This window comes from Erithacus rubecula (genome assembly GCF_903797595.1).
Source record: "Erithacus rubecula genome assembly, chromosome: 6".
Classification (NCBI taxonomy): domain Eukaryota; kingdom Metazoa; phylum Chordata; class Aves; order Passeriformes; family Muscicapidae; genus Erithacus; species Erithacus rubecula.
Genome location: NC_136688.1, coordinates 27,277,585 through 27,301,037, shown reverse-complemented (window position 1 = coordinate 27,301,037; position 23,453 = coordinate 27,277,585). Strand labels below are relative to the sequence as shown.

Below are 23,453 nucleotides of genomic sequence, written 5' to 3'. Positions count from 1 at the left end.
TAAGACATAACCACTTGTGAGGCCACACCTGAAATCCTGTGTCAAATTCTAGGCTCTCCAGTACACATACATCCACATACCAGAGTGAGTCCAATGAAGAACCATGAAGGTGATTAAGAGATTGGAGCACCTCTCCTATGATAAAGGGCTGAAAGAGATGGGTCCGTTCAACCTAGCACAGAGAAGGCTTGGGTGGGGTGAAGGGGGGTCTTACCAGGGTGTATAAAAACTTGAGGAAAGGGTGAAAAAAAGTTAAAGCCAGGCTCTCTTCAGCAGTGCCCACTGACAGAACAAGACAAAACAGGCACACACTGAAATATAGGGGACACTCTCTGAACACTTTTTTACTGCATTACTGAGCACTAGCACAGAGAGGTTGTGGAGTCTCCCTCTTTGGGGATCAAGTCAAAAGCCATCTCTACATGGTCCTAGCAAAAGCACATAAGGCAAACCTTTCGATCCATCCCTTGATGACAAAATGAATTAACTGAAACTGTCCTTGAAATCCCCAAATCCCACTGCGCTCCTCTCCTCTCACCACAAGGACAAAAGAATTCAGCACTTAGAATAATTCTCTCCATATGGCCAATTCCAGTGCAGAAGGCAAAAAATAAAGAATTCAAGTTAAATGTCAGGTAGATAATCAGATAGATTTTAGTTTAGATGTTTTTAATAATGGCATTGTTAGCTGGCTCGTCACCAGGGAGATTTGATACATTTTACTCAATAAGTGAACAGCATATAATATTATTTCCCCATTGCTAAAAAGGAACGCAGTACTCAGCCTGAGGGCAGTGTAGCTAGTACTGTTTAGCTGTTTGTCTTTTGAAGTTTCTGGTTTTCAAAAACTGTTCCAACACAGTTATGCCATGGGACAACAGTAGCAAGGAAATGCCTATCCGCTAATTTATTTTTCCCAAAACTTACTAAATGTTTTAAACATTCTTGTAGAAGCTGATTTCTTTCCTCTGACCCAAAGTCTTATTTTCCTTCTCTCTGCCTCCTAACCTCTGAGGCCGTATCATAGCTGCTTATTATGAGTTTACTTTCAGGCAATAGACTGTGAACTTACAAATATGTTATTACTCTAGTGATTTTGGTTCTGCTGCAGTTTCATTTACCAACAACTAAAGACAGTCTGTAAGGACCTTAAATTAGATGCAGCAAGATGTGCTTTTTGCAAGCATGCTTGAAAAAAACTTCAGCTTTTTCATGTCTCCTCTTCGAGGCTGATGATCACCATTCCTGTTATTCCTGCCAGTGTTTTTGTTTCCTGCTATTTCCCAGATGAACTTCAGTTACAGCAGTTACTGGACACTCTCCCCGGGTAGCACTCATGTTTATTATAGTCTATGCATTTTGGTTGTGCTCAAAACCTTGAAAACAATCCAGCAGAACCAAAGCTGCAATGTTAACTAGAGTATATATATGCTGAAACAACCCCCTACATCTCCTGTTAATAGTTTTCATTAGGTTTCTCAATTAAGATGCTAATAGTGAAACAGTTATCAAATGCAATAAACAATCAACTCATCACAGCAATTAGCACAGAGTATAGTGGAAGCTCACTATAAGATTAGAAAGAGTAGCAGCTCAAGATGTGGATATTTATTTTTCTCATTATTCTATCCTTGTGTGCATCATAATCTGCCATTTATTCAGGGACTTAATACAAGCTTCAGTAAAGCACAGACAAAATTAGCTCTGGGATGCACGAAACAGCGATCCCTGTTTGAACTATGAAATAGGGAAACTACAATCCAGAGAGCACAAGCAGGGAGCATTGCTCTCTACTTACCTTTTCTTTGGCTCTGAGCTGATCAAACATCTCTTGGATCTCTTGTTTCCAGTCTTCCTGCAGGGAGTGGAAGGAATCTTTGGGCATTTCAAAAAAACCAGACTCTTCTATGGCAGTAAGATGGTCTAGGATAGTGGCAAAGGAAGGTCGTGAGTGTGGGTCAGGGTTCCAGCAATCTAGAAAAGAATAAAGACAAACAACTGTCAAGCACCTCTAAGTATGGAGGTCTGAGAGGATGGGTAGTACTTTACTGATCCCCAGTGGCTAAGAGTGGCAAACACACTACCTGTGTTACCCCAGCTCTCCCACTGCCTGCTTGCACTGAGTATTGTCAAATATGGAATTCATGCTTTTGTGCTTGAGCAATATCCAATAGCACTTAAAATCTTGAACTACCTAACTACCTAGGTCTCTAATTTCTATTAATAATATATCAAGTAAAATACAGATTTATTAACTTACAGAAGGTTACACCTTACAGCATTTTTAAAAAATAACAAATTATTTCCTTAAATATCTTGCTTTACAATGCATGTAGGTGTTCACAGAGTACAAATACAATGCAAGGCTCTTGCAAATACTTCTTTTACAATAGTTGCACTGCAGATCTAATAGCCATACTGCAGAAGGATATTTGTCAGGGTTTTTCCTGATGCCAAACTCTAATACTAAGCTGAGTCATTAGGAATCTTTTTTTTCAGAATGGAAAACCTCTTCTGCAAAGCAAACTGGGCCTAACTTGTGTGCAATAGGAGATTCAAGTAAACAATGACATTGAAATGTGCATTAGGAGTTGTCCTATTTTCATAGGTTCTTTTTTATTATTTGAGTGGAAATTAATCAGACATTTTTCTTTTGCTTTTAGAAGAAACCACAGATAACAAGTTTTTTTAATTTAAAATCTAATGCAATTATTCAGCCAATTACAAAGCCCTAAAAACACAGAACTGAAGATAGCCATCTTACCACATAAGGCAACTCAATGAGCAACAGTACAAAAGGCAATGTTTTACAGTGATGGGAACTGAACATAGAAAACAGAAACAGAAACTAGTATGAAGTAACCCCTCAAGCTACAAGCAATCCTCCAAACCATCAAAACATTTCATTTAACAACACTTTTGAATAGGAAATTTGCACTCATTCAGTCCTTTCTTCCTTCTCCCTCATTTCTATTCCAGCAAAAAAAAAATGGCTTCCTCATTCTATGTTGTCCTGTACCAGCAGTTACACAGGTTCTTGTTTAGCAAGTGCCCTTATTCTTTTTAGTACTGCTAGATGTCTGCATGCCAAAATTCCAGAGCAACCAAACAGAAAACCTTCACATTCACATGTACTTGTATGGAATACAGTTTTTCTGCATGAATGGAAGTAACTAACATGTGGGTCTCTCTCATCATACAGCATTGCTCCACATGGTCACTGGACTTAAGACACACATTACTGCAGCATAAGACAAGAGTCATAAAAATGTTCTAAAAGTTTTCTAGACCTTGATTCTTAAAAATAACAGGTGATGTCCTAAAAGATGTTCATTCATCAGTTTTGTGGACTGAAGTACACCAAGAGACAGCTGTAAAAATAAAAATCATAAAACCTTTGCACCAGCCAAGGCTTGTCTCCAGTTCTTTCCTTTGATTTTAGCATTACTGAGATTTTGCATTTGGGAGTTCTGTTTTCAAAACTGTGGGTATCAACAGGTTCCATACTGGAATGCATTTGTGTTTATAGCTTTTCATTTGCTTCTTTTATCAAAATAGAGAACTGAGGATGTTAAAGAGTGCTCTGATGATCCCCTGCTGCTGGCCAATTAGTAGCAATGGGTGTTACAGCTGGATTGTCAGTGCCATAATCCCTGTCTCTTTACCTCAGGTTTTAAGCATGGCAAAGCAAACATGACCCAAAGTAAAACAAAATGCTGCAGCCAGCTAAATGCATGAATGAGTGAACAGGATAACTAGCAGGTGGCCCGTGGCTTTTATTTTCCCAGGCCTAGATCAGCCATTATTTGCACTAATGAGGACAGTTGTAACATATAACTCTTTTCTATGAAGAGCGAAAGTTCAGCTTTGTTGTCCCAGTGAGGACCACCATGGCAGTAATTCAAAAGTAAAAGCAGCATTAGAGCAAGAAGAGTTCACCCGAGATGGGAAACAGCCTGTTTGAAAAACAGCTTTGGTGAAGGGGCAGAAAGTAATTGGATTTTTTTGTTCTGCTCTTCGCCCTGCACAGGGAGAAGCCAAGTGTTCCAAAGCCACGTGGGTGCTCACCCCTGTGCTGCTGGGTTCAGGCACTGGCCATATGCCTCTACCTAACTTTCCCAATAGAGGGCATTATTTTTAAATCCTCACTTATAGTCAAGAAATCCAGGAAAGCATGTCAAAATAAACTACCTGGCACAACACTGAGCTGGTAGTTCCATCAACTCTTTCAGATGCAGTTTCTCAGTTTACACTGCCTCCAAGCTCCTCTACCTGCAACTCTACTGTTCACTATCCAGTAAGTTATTTCTTTTTTAGCAGAACATATATGAAATTTTTTACTTTAAATTAACTGAAGCCTGTAACCTAAAGAAAAGGTCAGAGAAAAAGTATTCCAAAAGTATTCCAAAAGCAGAAAAAAAATATCCATCCAAAACATTTGCTTCATGATTTATATTCCTTTCCTGAAGCTAAAAGCACCACCAGAGGCCACAGAGTATCAATTCCATGTTGAGACTGATTCTTTGCTCACCAAGACTATAAACCAAGTTTGATTTCTCTATATCTTTGTTTTCCTTTCTGCCAGATAGGTATAAAAATGTTTATTATATAAAAACACTTAGAAATCCTTGGGAATAGGGACACTGACAAAAATACTGAAAGTAAAGAAGAGAGAGGACAAGAGATAGGGAGGGAAAAAGGGATGGAGGAACAACTGAAGCTCAGGAGACATTAAAGTAGTTTCAATGGCCAGCAGACCAGGTCATAAGTGTACATAAGTACACCTGAAAACTACCTCACACAATCTTTTTTAATAACTACAGCAGCTCTCATAACTAACTCCTCTATGTCTTTCACCTCTCATACCCAGCCCACCTTGGGTATGAAATACCTCCACAAAACCGAAGATCACATAATCCTGACTGAAAATATGGGTTGTTTTGGAGTGCCAAAGCCACATTTAAACCATCTCCCTGAAATGTCAGTAGGATAAAGTTTCATACCAAACCAATCTGACACTACTAGAAAGACGGGCAAGCTATGAATTTCAAAACAAGTTAAATTCAAACAAGACCAAAGTATGTGAGTCTAAACAGTGGAGTTGGTGAGTCCTCACTATTAGAAAACAAGTTAAGTGATGACAGCAATAGCCCCCATTTCCTATAAAGCCAGCTGATAAAAAATATCTTTCATTATTCTTTTAGTAGCTGACTGTCACAGCATTCTAACAGCCAGGCCTGGCTCCCACAATAACCTGCACCACTGAATAAAGCCACTGGAGAAATCTGTGCTCTTAGCTAACAAAACCAACACAAAGAGGCCATGTTCAACAGCACTCTAGAAGCAGCACAAACCACACTCACACCACAGCTGGCTTACCTTCCATGAGTTTGGCAAAAGGTTCAGGACACGTGGAAGGGATTGGAAGGGCAAGCTTATTCATAGCAACACCATATGCTACTGCAAGACCATCAATTCCTCTGAATGGCACTTCTCCTGTTAGCAGCTCCCAAAGCAGCACACCATAACTATTGGGAAGGAAACAAAAAAGAGAATAGGTGCTTGACTTTAACACAGTCTTTGTTAAGCAACAAGGTACCTGAACTTGGGAGTTTGGTATACTAAAGAAATTGCAGTTTGCTTGACAAGCTTATCATAAATGCCAAGTTAGTGATCTGCCCTATTTTATCTGCTTTTTTTAATAAGTCTGAAATAAGACGACATTTTCACCTTTCAGGCATAAATAATTTTCTCTCTGAAATTGGGAACAATCTGAAAACCACAAATCTTGTAATTTAATTTCAAACCAGAACCACTCAAAACATGCAAAAATATGAAGAAGGCTTGTTTGGTGGCTTGTGATTTTTAAAAATAAGTAAAAAAATACTTCATCAGAATTAAGTTGTCATCTTAAGATGCTCTACAAAATACTACATATGAAGTTATGGAAATAGTTCCAGGACTGTTCTCTTCCAAAGTATATGATGAAAAACATAGCCTCCAGATATTTTTTCTGCTTCTAGGAAGCCTGAAGCAGAAACTGCTTGTTCATACTTGGTGACCTGACAGTTTTTTCTTCCATTGATCTCTTACTCTCTCCTGAACCCATTTACCATCCATTATACTCTGTGGTAGTCAACTCCACAAATTTAATGATGCATTGCTAAAAAACACTTCCATGTATGTGTTTTGAGCTTGTCACTTGGTAATTTCATTGGCTTCCCTGTAGCTCTTTCAATACAACAAAGAGTAAACATATGTTCCCTATTAGCTCCTTCCATGCTGTCCATGATTACACAGGTTCCCATACATTCTGCCTAAATCATCATCTTTCCAGACCCCCAAATCCTAATCTAGCTAAATCTTAATCTAGTTACTATCCTGAACAGAAGCCATTTCATATCTTTCATTGACCTTGACATTTTCTGTTGGAATGAGCAAAATCACAAAGCTTTAAAGATATGGGGAGAGGCACAAATGGTATTACTTGTTTTCTTTCTTTCTCTCATATTAAATTTTCATTTCCAGTTGCCTATCTCACTCTTTACAAAATAAGCTAAGTTATCCATATTAGCTCCAATATGTTTTTACTGAATCACAGTAGTAAAATGTAAAGCCCATAAATTGTATATATGAAATTCACTCATGGGTACTACTCTGTATTTATTGCTATTACCATCTATTTTGTCATTCTTTATAGTAAAATGTTTCTTCATCTCTCTGCAGTAGATGAATTTTTCTTATCCTGAATAACTTGGTATTATGATCAACCATGCTACCTAAGCATTTATTGTTTCTTCTAAAACCATTCACTGTCCAACCATTTACTGTTTCTATCACTGAGAAGAACTCAAGATCATACTTGCTAATCCTCAGGAAGTTCTTTTAAGACCTGCCACCATGTCTTCCATTTCTCTGCTACTACACCAGCTTTAGCAATAGCTTACACAGCACAGCTATTAAGTCAGCTGATTCTCATGTTCTTGAAGAAATCTTGGGTGTTACTGTAAATCTGGGAATCGTTACTGCTCATTTTATCAGCCAGTTTTGACACTTCTGTGAATTTTACTTCAGTAAGATATGTCTTCCAGGCTTGACTCCCTTAAAGAAAAATGTTCAGCTTAAAATGCTTCTTTGCTCTATTCTGGCAGACACAAGTCACTGAGGTTTTTTTTCTGGTATAGCCTTATTTTCTTTGCACTCCCACATTTTGCTCACCTCTGGGCTGTTATGTTTTCCTGCAGGGTTCTCACCTGTGCTGCATTTCAAAGCAAAGGATTTGGTTTTATGCTTTAAGGACTCTCTCTTTTATCTTCTTTGTTTTATGTTCAACTTGACAGAGCTCAAGTCAAGGCATAATTTTCCTCATTTGGATACAGACCAAGCTTTTAAAAATATGTCTTTCAGTAGGCTTTGCTTCTCTGCCTTCTTCATTCTTTTAAAGGATTTCCCATACATTCACTCAGAGCTTTAACAATGTCCTTAAAAGATATCCACGTTGCATCTTCCCTTTTTGTTGTTTTTTACACAAAATTCCCAATATTGTCAATAATCTTAGATTAAACACTATTGTAATAGACAAATTTTTCTGAATTATGCTTGCAAAGCAGTAAAATCTAAGTACACATATATTTGGACCATTTCATACTGTACAACCTTGAAGGCCTCCTAAGGACACCTGAAGACCAAATGAAAAACTGCTTTTCTTCCCACGAGCTCCTTAAATAGCTGCACCATGAAAGAGTCTGAAGCTAAAATATTAAGTTTTTTGTGTTTCAAAGCAACAGCTACCCTATCCATTTGGAAGTACATTATCACAAACTGTACTCTTGCAATCTCACTTCCACCCCATCACACCTTTAACATTCACTGTAACTGCTGCTACCTTACTTGGACACCCTTAACAGTACTTTTCCTACTTAGATAAAGGATTTTAGTAACTAAAGATCTAACATTTGCTGTAAACAGGTATTTTACTTTAAGCAGAATATATTTTTGACCTACATGATTTTTTGCTTTTTTTCTGATGTAATTCATACTCTTGATATTATAATTTAATATTTCTTACTGTCTCAAGAGCATTATTTGAAAAAAAAACCTAGAGTCTAAGGAGTTCCCATTTTTTTTCTGGCCTTCTAGGATTTCTAAAACACTCAAAGAAAATGAAAACTGAACTGAATGCATATTTGGAATGTCTAGATGTGATTGATCATTCATGTTACTTTTCAGTTTGGATGTGACTGTTGATAGCAAAAGGTAGTAAAATCTACCAAAGTGCTGTATTATTACTTTAACACTAGTATTGGATAAAGCACTACTGATGTGCTCAAAGCACTTCTTCTCCAGGGTAATTTTAAAAGGAAAAAGAAATAGATAGATTGGTGTCTCTTCTAATGTGACACTAGAAGTGTATATTGCAGGAAAGGTCACTTTGCTTCTGACAAAACCCAATGCTACTCTACTTACAGTTCATTACTGAGAATACTGCTTCCACAGAACTAGGGAATACTGCTTTGTGGCACTTGAACAATAACCCCAAGTGAATAAACACCAAGAGAGGTGCTGAACAGAGTGTTTTCCTATTAACTCTCAAGCAGAAGATTGGAAAGTACAAAGGAAAAAGCCAGATCAGAAAACTTGCACAAAAAAAGGCATAGAAAGAAAGAAACAAGGGCCTCTACTGATTCTCAGTGGGGAGAAAGAAAAAGTGATCAAGCTCATTTATTTTTCCAGCACCTAGTAGTAATTTTTGGACTTCAATTACGAAATGAACCATGTGACACAACCCATGCATCCAAGTCAACTGACACTTGTGTGAATAATTAACCATCTTTCAGTGATCCAGTAATCCCTTAAGCCATTTAACATCAGGTTCAATCCTACTCGCTGGATTTTCAGGGTAAAGGAGGCTGGAGGTCTGCAGGATTTCACATGTGATTTTGCCACCTCCCTTGTTAGTCTGTGAACTTTTTAAAAACAAGTAATTTTTTCTCACTGGTAGTGTTCCATTGCATTTGTACTATAGGCTTCTCTTATCCAGGTTCAACACTTCTCATGAGGAAGGAATTAGAAACCCAACAAAGAAACTAGCCCCAGTTTCAACAGAAACTAGAACATGATTTTCGTTAAGAAAAAAACCAAACTCAAACTTTATTACATTTTTATGGCTATTAACAGCTGGCATTTTGCATATTAATGAACTGACAGTTGCAGAGTTGCCCCTTCCTGCCCATTTCACAACAATCAGTAGCATGTCCTTCTCCCAGATGAGTTTCTCCTAATACTGCTAGTCAGCACTTACCTGCCAGGTCCTGAAGTCTTGACAGTGCTTCATTGCACACAGAAAACTAGAGAAGCCTACAAGTGGTCAGTTGTGGATGGAAGTGCTTAACCAACACTTGCTCAAAACAAAATATTCTAATGACTGAACTTTCTACACCCAGCACTGAATGCCTGAAATTTCCAAATATGCTGATGTTTTTAGTTAGAGTTGGTATTCCATTACTAAGTGGAAATTAAATTCTCAATTATTTCACTGGTCTCAGAGCAGATATAGCTTAAAAACATATAAATTTAAGAACATAGAGAACTCAGATTAAGGTTATATGGTGCCTTTATATTCCATATACCAGTAATACTGACAATATGACTGTTTTTTAAGCAGCACAAGCAAAAAATGAAGTGTGCAGCAAACAAGAAATATATTTAAACAGCCAAATGACAGGAAAATTTTATTTATATGCCTAGTAACATTAGCATACAGTACTAGATGAGCTGTAATATCCATGCTTCCACTTTACCCCTGTAAATCCAAAGCAAATATAAGCACAAACAGATTTACAGGAATGGACTTACTTAAATAAAACTGTAGTTTCATTGTCCTCTGTGCAATATAAGCACAAGGCTTCTAACTGTGTATCTAGAGAGCTTGCAGGTACAGCACAGCAAAATCCAGAGCAACAAGTTTTCACTAGCAAGATTTACTAAGTACTGGTACTATGAACAAGCTTCACAAAGGCCCAGACCCTGGTGATAGATACCATGTGTGGACATTCCTCACTCTTTAAGTTCTTTGCCAATTCTGCTCTAGAGGAAACATATGGAGCTTTTTTAATGGAGCTGGAAACATTTTTTGAAAAGATGAAGCAGCTAGTTATGATAAGACTGACTCAGGAAATTTCAGTCCTAGCATGCATCCTCCCCAGCATCTTCACCAGCTTGTGCAGTGAGAACACAAGCAGAACAAGATTCTTCTTCAAAGGCTGGGCAACAGTTCAGCCAGCAGTATTATTCTAATAAGCTTTAAAGAAAAGGTATTAAAATAAAAGGGTTTGTGAACATTAGAGACAATTCTGTTGATGCTGCATAGACTAACTGGAAGGTTGTCAGGCAAAAAACAACCCCTATGTCTCCAGTGATTAACCAACTGGTTGAACTGGACAAGAGGAGGGGCAAGTCTAATAGGATAAAAAAGTTCATCCTGTTAAGAATTTCAGGTTGCATCCTTGGCTAGGGACAGGATTTATTACACAAGTGCATGACCGCTTTTGTACAATCTAGGGCTTACAATCATTGACACACTAGTAGTGATTGCACTGGCAAGCATTTGTCCTCTGCATACATGTTCTTTCCAGCTTGTTTAACTAGAGGTTTTAGCCACCAGAAAGAAAAGGCTTATTCAGAGACAGCATGTAAGTTCTCTTAATGGTGGTGATTCTCTGTTTAAGGGAGACTATTGTGAGGAACTCAACCTCTTTTCAAGGGAAAACTGGCAACTATACCAAGAGAAAGTGATGAAGGAATCTTAGAAGTAAAGTATTCTGAAAAATTAATAAATTTATTTACAGCCCTTAAGCACTGCAAAGTGATTCACAATCCTTAAATCAATGACCAAACTGGTACATTCACACAGGTATAGAGGCACTTGTGCTATCTTCATAAAAAATCACTAACCGACTGAATAATTCTTAATTTTTTAAATGAATCCATACTGGTACAGAACATCTACTGATTTGTTCACAGCATGCCTGGGTTAGTAAAGTTACAATTACAAGAAAACTGTTCCACTTTCCCTTCTCCCTTTCCCCCAGGTTACCCTTGAAGGCCCTTCCTGGCATTATTTCAGAGAGAAGCAGGTTTATGTTTGAGGTTGACGTTCTGTGTACAAACCAGTACCATCATCACATGCACAGAAAAGGTGCATAACTGTAACATTTTCATTTCTTCCAGACTTTATTCCAAATAAAAGCCTGGTTCTTGCTCAGCTGGTCTCGGATTAGCTACAGAGGCTACCACAGTTAATTACATACTCAGGATTTTATCCACACTATTAGAGTGCAAAATACAAGTTCACAGACTTTTCACAAGGCAATACATTATCTATTCAACAAAACTGAACAAGGAAAATGAAAATCCCCACACCAAATAGCTGCTATAACAGCCAGACAAGTCTGCCAGCTGGGCTTTTTCTTTATCCTGACAGGTTTTACAGCATGCAGTCACTTGTGGAGGAGCATTAGTAGCCAGTGACAGAATCTTATTGCTATGAAGACAAAGATCCTGACATTTCAACACCTTTTTTCTCCACAAGAAAAAGAAAATTCTCTCTTATTTCATCTGTTTCAGATGTTCACTACTAATTCTAAGTCATCCAGCATCCAGAAAAGTCATTGTCCTGGAGCTATTTACTGAATTCTATATTTACCAATCCACTTAACAGTGGTATTCAAACTCAGTTTCTGGAAGTATATGGGCCAACCCTTACACTCTTCCCCACCAAATTAGCTCATTCATAAAAATTCCAGTCTATGAATGAAAAAGATAATATATATATATGGATTACATACTCAGATGAAGCCAGATAAGAGATGTATTATCCTATGTGAAAGACTAGAAGGGTAGAAATAATTAATAAAATTATTATGAAAGAGAAAAACATAGTATTCAGATTGAAACACCAAGGGGAATTCAATTAAGTACAGTGTCTTTGTGTACACATATACTAGAGACAGATTATTACCAAAACAAAATATTTCAAAATTATCTTGTATGCAAAACAGTAAAAAAATAAAATACTTCTCAGATTGTATTACGGCCTTTGATTATGTCAGTTGAGAGCCAAATAAGCACAAAAAATTTGGTTTAGATAAAGCAGAGTGGATTTCGATTATGAATCCCAAAATAATCTGAATGAAAACTTAGAGAACAACAAAAATTTAGAGGCATGCAGTAGCTGATCCACCACTTACTTTCTACAGCAACAATAAGTCTAAGACAAGTCTGACAGATGGAAAGCTGGTGGATAAAGTTTTCTAAGACATGAATTTTTAACATTTGTTTCACCATAACTCATTCTTACACATAAAAGAGACTTCCTGGCAGGTCTAGTTACTCTTTAGCATCCAATCACTTAATGCCAAGCCAATACCTCCAAACATCGCTGCCTTTGGAGAACATGGAGGAGCGGATGACCTCAGGAGCCATCCAGGCATATGTCCCAGCCGCGCTCATTTTGGTAGTTTTATGCCATTCCCTGGCCAAGCCGAAATCCGTGATCTTCAACATCTTGTTGCTCAGATCTCCATTTTCCACCTTTTCGAGTATCAGTACTGGAGAAAAGGGAGGGGAGGGGGGAATAAAAGGTATGCAGAGTAAAGGTAGTATTTATGCAAAAAAGATTTTCCTGGAGATCCCCCAAATTTTAATATTTTCCCCTGGCTTTTTGTTATTCAAACATCCTGCACCCTATTACAGGTTATTTCAGGCTGATCCCTTCATCTGACAACTGAACAGTTCTCTAGCAAATTACTTCAAATTTAACCAAAGAACCAAGCTCCAGGGAAGAAATATGTAATAACATAATTATTTAATATAGTGCCTAGTGTCACTCTGTATAATGCTCTGCTAAGAGGAAGTGAACCACTGTAACTTCTAGAAATCCAGATAAGGGAAGACATTTCCTAATTAATCCTCTCTCAGCAAGCCAGTAATAGCATCTTTTTCTTGAACTGCTTAGAGGACTTTTTTATGTAAATCCAGATACACACATAGGCTGGATATGCCCTTCATGAAAATATGTGAGGAATTGAAGCTCTATGTGAAATTTTTTTTAAGTCACTACTGAAAAAATACATTTTTGATCAGTAATAACATGCCCAATTGTAGAATGCATACAGACAGCCATACATTCCCTCCCCATCATTACTAAACTATTTTTTTCAGCCCCGTGTCAGTGGCAAAGGAGTCCATACCCAAGAACTTTAAAAACACTTTGAGGCAGAATTCAAGAATGCTGTGACAAAAGACATATTCCTCTGTAGTTGGAAAGTTGTACTGTTATACCACCATGTGTAAACCAGAGCCCACAGGTATCTACTCTGCCTTAGCAGCATCTCACTATCCTCTTTCTTTATCTCAGTGCAAAGTGACCACACAAGTTGCACCAGCAATGCAACATAAAGCAACAGCATATGAGGGCACTAAACTTACATAACTAAAGGAACTATAAGCCTCTGAAATGATTTTAAGCCACTTTGAAAAGTGCCACAAAGAAAAAAATATTTGTATTACTATTATTCCAAAGATTTCACATCAAAAATCACCAAACCAGTTGCACACCATCATGTGGCTACTCCGTTTTTAATGTCATTATGGACACTATAGATAGAGGTTCTTGGAAAACAGGACAAGGTTTTTCCTTTTTCTACGGATGGATTAACTGCAAAAAACCCAAAACAAAACAAACAAACAAACAACAACAAAAGAAAACACTCAGCCAAATAAAAGAAACCCCATAACCATCATAATCAAACAATTGTGGACCATAACAAGACCAATAAAATGCAAATATGCTGCAAAAGTTACACAAAATAATCTTCAGGACCATTTTCAGTGTGCATTATAAGTAACATACATTACCAATGTTAAAACACGGCTTTAGTTCAATAATTGTCTGTTCATTGAAAATTTAAAAAAAGACAGTTGCCCTTTTACAAGGCCTCAGAATTCACAAAATACTACTTCAAAGATTTTTGTGGGACAACTCAAGGTATGAGGTTAAACTCTTGGTTCTTGCTTCTTTTGAAAAATTTCTAACATGACCAAATGCTCCATTTTCCTTATCGCAGAGAAAAGAGATTGAGGCCTAGAGTTACTGTTCTCTTCATTTTGGCAAAAGCATATGTATTTTTAGAGCAATGCTTCAGTGCAGAACAGAACCACCACAAGAAACCAAAATACAGAAGGTGCCTTCCTTTGGGCCTCCTCTTCAAGTAAGTCTATATTTTAAATTCTTTCTAGCAGATGAAGAAGTGCTAAAAGAAATTGCTAGCAAGAAATGCTTCCTAGAATGTACTTAGTGTTTCTTTTTCTAGCTTGTACCCATTCTGCCTAAAGAACTGGCAGGATAACAAAATGTAATTTTAAATTTAAATGCAGTAATTTAGAGATATACAGTGATGTTGTCAAGTTAAAGAAGAACTTTGAGAAGAGAAAGTAAGGGTTTAGGGGGTTTGGGGTTTTTTTGGTTCCCTCCATAATTGCAGTGAGGAACAAACACATGTATTGTTCACAGATCACACTCTGTCTGAATGAGCACAACAGCAGCACAGAGCACCATATATCACAGCTGATACATATTCTGTACATACATTCCTGGTAAGAGGTGATTTAAATCTAATTACCTTGATTTGTATTAAGTTCTAACAAAATAATTAGTACTTACATAGATCTTTTGTACCCAGAACTTGTTCTTTTGTCAGATGCAGGGTAGTAAGAAAAATTACCATTACAAAAGACCACAGAAAAGAACAACAAGAGAGAAGGATTTATTGCAAGTCTTTGATTCCTTAGTTACATCCTTGGCTCCTTTTCTATTTCTTTGTAATAACTGCTTGGGATAGTAATTGTGCTATTCAAATTTTTAAAAATTAATTTTAAGAATGGTATCTATTTCCAGCATCTGTTTCAGTTCTCTTCATTGTATTATTCAGTATCAACAGGCTCACTTGTATCTGCCAGAAGTCTCCCTTGCCCCATCTGTCAGATTTTCAAACCAAAAACCTTGTTCTCCCCTCTTCTTTTTGCCTGAATTTCAATGAAGAACTTGTAAATAGGTGAAATATTAATTCAAGTTAGTCTGCTCCTTAAAAAAAAATCTTTTATGGAGAACACATGGCAGGTTGCTAGGACACTGCAAATGCATTTTGCTTATGCTAATCAACGTGGTCTCATTTGCTTCTGCATTTTACTTACAATCAGTTATCACACCTTGTTTAATGCTCAGTGCAATCCTCTTCTGCAAGCACTACTTCTGCACTTGTATTAGTCCACACAAAACAAACAAGATACATGTAACACAAACATGCAATATGCTCTCTACCCCTAGTTAATGTACTTTTCCCTCTTTTAACAGATTTGATCACTCAGGACTGAGATAACAGTGGTCAGATGGGATCATCTGTATTGAGTTTGCATGGCATGCCAAGATTTGATAGTGGAAGGGGTGGAAGATGCTAGAAGCTTTCCCTATGTCCAGCAGAACCAATCCCTGGTGGCTCCAAGATGGATGTGTCACTGGCCAAGGGTAAGGCAATCAGAAATGATGGCAACACCACTGTGACAACATATTTCAGAAGAATAATTTAAAAAATTAGTTAACATGCAGATGCAATTGCATCAAAAGAAGAGTGGAGTGAGAATATGTGAGAGGAACAACTCTGGAGACACCAACATCAGTGCAGAAGGAAGGGGAGGAGGAGGTGCTCCAGGTACCAGAGCTGAGCTTACTCTGCAGTCCCTGGAGGGCCACATGGATGTAAGGATCCACCTGTATCACATGGAGGAGACCCAGCCAGAGCAGGTGGATGCCTGAGGATGCTGTGACCCCGTGGGACACTCATACTGGAACAGGCTCCTGGCAGGGTCATGCAGACCTGTGGAAAGACTTGTGACTGCATGGGGGACCCATGTTGGAGCAGGATGTGCCTGAAGGACTGCATCCCATGAGGCAAGAGTGCAGGAAGTGACCCACACCACAGCAGTTTGTGGAGTTGTTGCCTTGGGATAGACCCATCTGGAGAAGTCCATGGAGAACTGTCTCCTGTGGGAGGGATCCCATGCTGGAACAGCAAGACTCCTCTCCCTAAGCAGCAGCAGGAAAAATGTGTGATGAACAGAGCATAACCCTCATTCCCTGTCTCCCTGTGCTGGTGCAAAGAGGGAAGATGTTTCCTTTTATGGTCTTCTTTTAATTCTCATTACCCTTCTGATTTTTTTACTCATAAATTCAATTGATATTTCTAATTCGAGTCTGTTTTTCCCCATAGTGGTATTTGATGAGTGATCTCTCCTGGTCCTTATCACAACTCATGAACCCTTTGTTATATTTTCTCTCCACTGTGCAGTTGCAGAGGGGAATGACAGAGGGGCTTTGGTGGGTGCCTGGAATCCAGCCAGCATCAACCTACTACACTACCAAAACAAATCCAGGCACAGATATAGAGCACTTACACCAAAACACAACTAATATACCAAGGAAGTAAATCTCAGTCTTGTCTGCTGATTTTAGAGATCTGCAAGTGATAGAGGTTTAAAATAGGCAGAAAAATTTAACAAAAAATCCTTCATGTCCCCAGCCTTCAAAAGAGAAACAGCTTGGCAGCAAAGACACTGGACCAAGCAACCAGGGAAGAACAAGATCCAAACCAGCAGGAACATGAAGAACGTGTGTCAGCTTGTCAGGGGCGGATCCACCTTTCCGTTTCAGCAAAGCCCATGCAAGAAATCTCTTCCTGTGTGCATGCATAAAGCCAACCAAATTGTAGATGAAGGTCTGCTGTGTACTAGTGCTCCTCTTTTTTCTCTGTAGCATGGGCTAAAAGCTCATCTTAAGTAGCATGGTAAGAACTAACCAGCAGTGTGCAAAAAGGACTGGTGAAGCAAATCAGGTATTACAAGCGCATTCAAACAGCTTTCACCATCCAAATGCTGCAGCAAAACAACTTAATACAGGAAATCACCATGTTCTTCACCAACTGTGCAAGTGCAAAGGAAAGCACGGTGGCTTAAAGTAACACTAAAATGGTCAGCAACCTTCAGTGAAGTGTACCACACTCCTGTGTGCTCACAGGAGTGATAATCCATTAGTACTCAGGTACGTTTTCATACAATCCTGAAAGACTTGGAATGTGTCCTCAGGAAAATAAGCATTTGACAAAGAGGCATTACTTACAGCTCACAGAAATTCTGTCCAGCAAGACAGCTCTTTAATATCTCCATGTGTCCCAGTGTAGAATAAATATCATCAAATTTGCCTTCATATCTCTTCACAAGACATTTAGATCAGGCAATCATCCAGATCCAGGCACACATGATTTAGCAGTGTAATTTCAACCACTAAGAGTGTACTAAGAACTTTATTACCACATGGACTTTCAGGAGTCATTACTGACCCTTGATTTGACCCACTGATTTATCCCTTGAGAGCCAGGCAGACTGCAAGTCCTGAAAGGCAAGAGTCAATCAAGGCAAATTAGAGAGCTGAGATATAAAGGTAGAAATTAAATACTGGGCCTCCTCTTATCTAGGTTATGATGAGATAATCTTTCTTCTTTGAAATGAAAATGTGTACTGAGCTTCCTCCATATTCTTCAAGAAATCTTTGGTGCCCTTCAAGAAGCATTAAAATATTTTCCTATCAGACTCTTGTGAAAAATTTCCTAATTTGTCGTCATTTTATTTTGAATACTTTATGATAGAGGATTCCATCTATGCTATGCTTTGGCTTCTGCTCTGGCCAAAACAAGTTGCAATAACAAAGAGGAAAGGCAATACTGCATGGCATGCCAGTTTCAACCCATACAAAGTGTGACAGGGTGTTAACTCTGCCAATGCTGGTACCATTTAAAGATGTATCCAGGATCCTCTTATGCTTGTCTATGATTTGAGCTAGTAGCTTTTCTAGCAGAGCTGAAAGCAATGGAAACCAACTTCTTGAGGACAGGTGAAATAAATTTACCTTCCCCAGTATTAGCATCCTTCTGTGTATGTACATTAATAGCTAGCAGGCTTTCCACAGATTCCAATGTCAGCCTTACTGAAAGTCATTAAGCCTGTGGAAGCAAGCAGAACCTAGTGAAAACAGATCTCAAAGGTTTTGATTCTCAGTTTCATGAGCCACAGCTGTGTATCAGTGGCTCAAGAAGAATGAGGGCTTCTTTTCTAGAGCCAGGGCCAACTTAGATGCTTTTGTTGCTTAAACAAAGATTTGTACTGAAAACAAACATCACAGGAACAGATCCATCAAAGGAGTACGACTGACAGAATGTTATCTGACACTGAGTCAGCTCTTCCTCCTGTTCCACTGAATTCCAAATTATTGTGCTTTACTAGAAAGACAAAACACATCTGACTTAGTATTCAAAGCAATAGAAAAACCAACGTGGTTAAGATTTCTCAAATGCCATCATATCCTTCAGCCTTCAAGTAGCTCCTACTGCTGGATCTTCAGTTCTGTCTCATCATCACAAGTCACTGTATAGATACCTTTCAGAAGGAGAAATCACTGCAGTGAAAATACTGACACCTGCACCTTCAAAATTTTGTTATTAAGGAAGTTGTGTACAGTACCAAAACCAATGGTTAATTCTAAGTGGTAAAACAGAGAATCAAATGAATTCTGAAAGAATACAAACTGAAATTACAAAAATTAACAGTTTAATTAACAGCTAGCCAAGTTACAACTCTACCATAAATGAGTAGATAAAACTACAGAAAGGTTGCCCTGGAGGCAAGTAATAAACATTTCTATAGAGATGAAATTCTGTCTTGCATGTATGCAACAGATGCACACCTGCCACAGCCTCCCATGTTTAAAAGCTGAATATCTTCTCCTTCCTGTTTGCCCCCTCTGTTGCTGTGGATCATTACAATGACAGCTGGCTTACATGAAACCAACTCACAGCATCTCAGAAGTCAGTCTTCCCAGGCTCCAAACAGTCAGAGAGAAGACAAAGCCTCTACACAAGGGGATTCCAAGCACACGTCCGAATTACCCTCCACAGGAGCCTGTCATGACTAGAGGCACATCTGTGCTAAGTGCTTACTCAAGCCACATAAATCTCTGTGGTCTGGTATAAGCAAGCTAGTTCAATTACAGAAGTTCCCCTATACACAAGATGTTAGAGAGACATCTGGTGAAAACCAATTTACTTATTTCAAGATTACCTCAGTGGTCTAAACATCTTTAAAATTAAGTTGTCAGAAATATATTGTTCTATTAGTATGACAGCTAATGTAATCCAAGCTGTTACTACTGTAAAAGAAGTCTTAAGTAATACTGTCCCTTTCCCCACAAAGGCAGCTGAAGGTCATCTTTCACTGCATCTTGCACAATTCACCTTAATAATCATTCAATCAGCTGAAAGTCAATGGAGAACATTACTGACAAACACCCAAAGCCTTAATGCAATGAAGACATCATTTTCAGATATTATACAGCTGTGTTTTCACTATTCATGTATCTACCAGAAAGATGAAAGAGCAGATACACCAAAACAAGATAAAAGATAGGGGGATAAAGATGTATAACTTTTGAGGGGAATAAAGCTGTAGATCCTTTGATCTACTTGCACCTATGTTCTAAAAAACCCTAAGAGATTGGGTAAACCACTTCTAATATGTATCACTTCTACTTCTTGGCCACTGCATCAGGAACTTTAAAACTGCTGAGGAAATTTTGTTTTGGGAATATTTTGAACTTTGCTATAGTGTTGCAATGCAAATATCTGCATTGTTGATACATTCTTCATTCTGTTTAACCCAGTTTATTTGTATTACCTCTTTCCAATTATGCTAGGAGCTCTAAGTCTGAATTTCATTCCTTCTGTCAGAATAAATACATTTCTATACCTTTCTTTTAATTTTCTTCTTCTTAAACCCATCTACTCTCCTTCTAAATATACTCCTCTATCCTACACAAACAGAAAAATCATCTGCAGTGAATCTTTCAATCTGAACACCAAAATAAATATAATGAATCTTTACTTAGGTTTTAAGTTCGCCACCACAAAACCTCAGAAATATACTCCCCATTTTTAATCCAATGCTATACTACCTCCAGTATGTACAAAGAAAAATAGTTTAAAGTGGTAGATTGCTTTCACCAAAATAAATTTTTCACAAGGGAAATTAAAAAAAAATTGGCAACAAAATTAACAGCTGCTGTTTTAATTCTCTGTTCTGTTCACATTACACCAGCAGAATGAAGAAACACATTATAACCTCCTTTCCCAAATAGATACTCCCCCTGGAAGGCAGTAACACTGTCAGACTTTTGCTTGTTTCTTTTGGAATGGTTGTTTTAATTTGCAGATACACTTTTGAACAGTTTGGACAGCATTCATAGCATCCAATGGGCCAAAGCAATGGGGAACAACAAGTAAGGAAAAATAAACACTAACATACTCTGATCCAGCTGCTAGCAACATCAAAGAACTGGTACAAAATGGCTCTTCAATCATCAATATTAAGTGTCCAGGCAGCAAAATATGATCATAATTGCCTTTTTTTCATTTCTGAGCCTAGAGATAAAGGATTAGGTTAATCTGCATAGTTTAGTGCTGAACAGAATACTCCTTTGCTTTGCTTGTGTTACAAGCTGACTCATCACTTCAGAAGTAGAACAACATTCAGGAAGTAACTACTACAGTGTGATCTTCCACAGCAAAAATATCCCACTTTTATCTATCAAAGGAGAAGAAAGGGGTGCTGTCTACTACACAAAATAGTATGAATAGCCAGGCATACCAAAAGCTAGCTTCAGCTACTATTCTGCTTTTGTATTCCCACTTTATTTGGCACACAGAACACCAAGAAAATAAAGAAGTTCCTGATTTAAAAGGCAAAAGTTTGTAACAATACCAGGGAAATCATGATTACCCTGCAATACCACTACAAGAGTTAACCACCAAACTGCCCATCACCCCTGTACTTCATGACAACAACTTCATGCTACATTTCTCAGTCCAGAGGATGTGTGTGTGTATTAAGAAACATGAAAATTTGCAAAAATATCTAAGACAGTCTCTTGCATAGTCCAGCTCACAGTTTACATCAAGTCAATTATCTGTGTGTGATGCTACTCAGTAAATCTGGCACACAAGAATAGAAAGCTATTAGCTAATGAATGTCAGGCCTGATGGAAATGGTCACAATAATTAGGTGAAGGAGAAATACAAAAAGAAATAAGAGCAGGACTGAGTGTAAGGAAAACTAAAAGCATACAGAAAGAAATACGTAAGGAAAAAGGTCAGAAGACAAGGAAACTTACTGTGGGGGAAAAGAGCTGGATTTCTCATCTGTGGTACACCAGGATATAATTCTAACTTGATGGAGGATTGCTGGCTGCATACTTACCTTGCATGTAACTTCTCCCCAGCAGAGACAATACAGTCAGATTTTAGTGTCAGAGTACTGTTCTTTTATTGAAATACAACAGTTCTAGGCAGACTATGAAAAAAATTACTATCTAGTGATAAAGCAACTTTAAGTCATATATTTTACTGTTATATTTTTAAGCATTATCAATTTTTCACAGAGAAATGTACCATTTAATAGTGTTTCTAGCATGCTAGGGTGGATATCGGTGCTTTAAAACAGGTTGGGAGAACAAAGTATCAGAAGCTCTTTTGCCACAAATGAAGAAAAACTGACTGCAAAGATACTTAAAGCAAGCCTGAGCTTAAAGGAGACAAAGTGGGTGGTGGATGTCCCAGGTGAGGCCCTGACTGCCAGCTACCACACACAGCACATGGATGATGTAGCATTGAAAAGGCCTGAAACCCTCAAAGATGCAGTAAGTTGGATGTTTCTGAAGATCATTCCAGAGCAACTGAAGCATCAATGGACACAACAGCCTAGTACCAGATTTGTTTTCCCACAGGCTTTTGCCCATCTGCTACTGTACAACCACAGCTTTCCAACAGGGAACTATAAAGAAGGGAACTAACGCTTACCCTGTCACAGCTGGAATGTGAAAGACCACTGGCTGGAGTACCTCTGTGGGTGGGAATACTGGACACATTTTATTTCTTCCTCCATCCTGAAAACAGAACAGCTTACTGTGGCTTTACTGACCAAAATGCAAAATACCAAAAGGCAAACTACCAAAAGTGGTCAGATGATTAATAAGGATCAGCCCATCTACTTCCTCTATTTAGATAATTCAGGTACTGTAAAGAGATGGATCAGATACTGAGTCCACTAAATCCCAGGCAGAGGAACTTTAATGAAAGAACAAAGTAAAACCTTTATGAAAGCCAAAGCTGTTTCACTCCAAAACCCTTAAATGCAAAACATGAGCAGGGTTTCAGTTCTAAATAATGCAAGTCATTTCCGTGGTATGATTTAAGAGCAATCCAGGCCCGTGTGGGAGGGTGCTACCATTAAAACCTCTTTCTGCCACCAATACAGCAGAAGTCTCAAGTGCAAGAGTTCAAGGAAACAGGAAATATTTCCATTTCCAAACAAATCCAAATTTATCCAAAAATTGCTTAACAGAAATTTCCCAAGAAAGCTAAAGGCTTACTGAAGTTGAAGGTTTGCCAGAGCAGATAAAAGACTGAGTAATATCACAGGATCCAGACTCTGCCACCCACCCATGGCAGAATATGTCCAAGACTGAGCCGATCTGTTACAGGAAACTTTGTTTTGAACAAAGAATCTTTTCACTCAACCACGTATGCCTTCTAAGGGTTGTTTTTCAGAACACAGAATACTTATGCTCCTCTCTGAAGGAGCTTTATTTTAATTTCTTCTCTGACACACACAGACCCTGTAATTTCACAACTGAGACAGACAATTTCAGCCAACAGAATATTTTTCACTCATCTCCCCACAATACAGGTATAATTTGCATTTGTACAAATCTCTTTCACTATCTTCTAGTCTATTTCCAGACCAAATACTTTCAGCTACTGAAAGGCTGTGAAATTATGCAAATGTGGATTAATACTTTTAAATTAAGACTAATTCAGAAAAATCAGATAAGCATCTTTTACTTCTTGCATGGGACAATTATTACTTTTTTCTACTTGCTTTTATCTGAAAAAAGAATTAAAAGTTCCACTGTACTCTGAAGAAATGCAATGCAGTGTGAAATCTTCAGGGTTCTTATACAGAAAGTACTACAGTAATACAAAGATTAAACATCCTCCTCTAGCTTCTGAACACTCCTTATTTCAAGGAGACAAGTATTCATAGATAAAACAAAAATATTCTTGCATAGAAGGCAGTTTCACTGAACTTAATCTGATTGTTCCAATTCTGTTTTCCCCTCCTACAAAAAAGCATAACTTCCCAAGATATGTGTCGGCTCAGATGCTGGAGGTGGTAAATACTGGATATTAGATAAAATGATAGCCTTAATATACTGCTTCATGCTGCTGCATTATCTC

General features: G+C 38.0%; 1 protein-coding gene across 4 annotated transcripts in view; it reads right to left on the bottom strand.

Moving 5' to 3' along the window:
* The window catches only part of MAP3K9 (mitogen-activated protein kinase kinase kinase 9), a 54,176-nt gene that overhangs the window by 15,193 nt on the left and 15,530 nt on the right, over positions 1-23,453 (bottom strand). For 3 of the 4 annotated variants that reach the window (XR_013774740.1, XM_079309829.1, XM_079309830.1), the window contains exons 3-5: positions 12,428-12,608; positions 5,380-5,528; positions 1,799-1,974 (exon numbers count right to left, since the gene is read on the bottom strand). Coding sequence is in view for 3 of the 4 variants with exons in the window: in XM_079309829.1 (XP_079165955.1) it covers positions 1,799-1,974; positions 5,380-5,528; positions 12,428-12,608 (506 nt within the window). In the remaining variant the exon portion in view is untranslated. The remainder of the gene's footprint in view (positions 1-1,798; positions 1,975-5,379; positions 5,529-12,427; positions 12,609-23,453) is intronic. The other variant, XM_079309831.1, reaches the window with a different exon arrangement.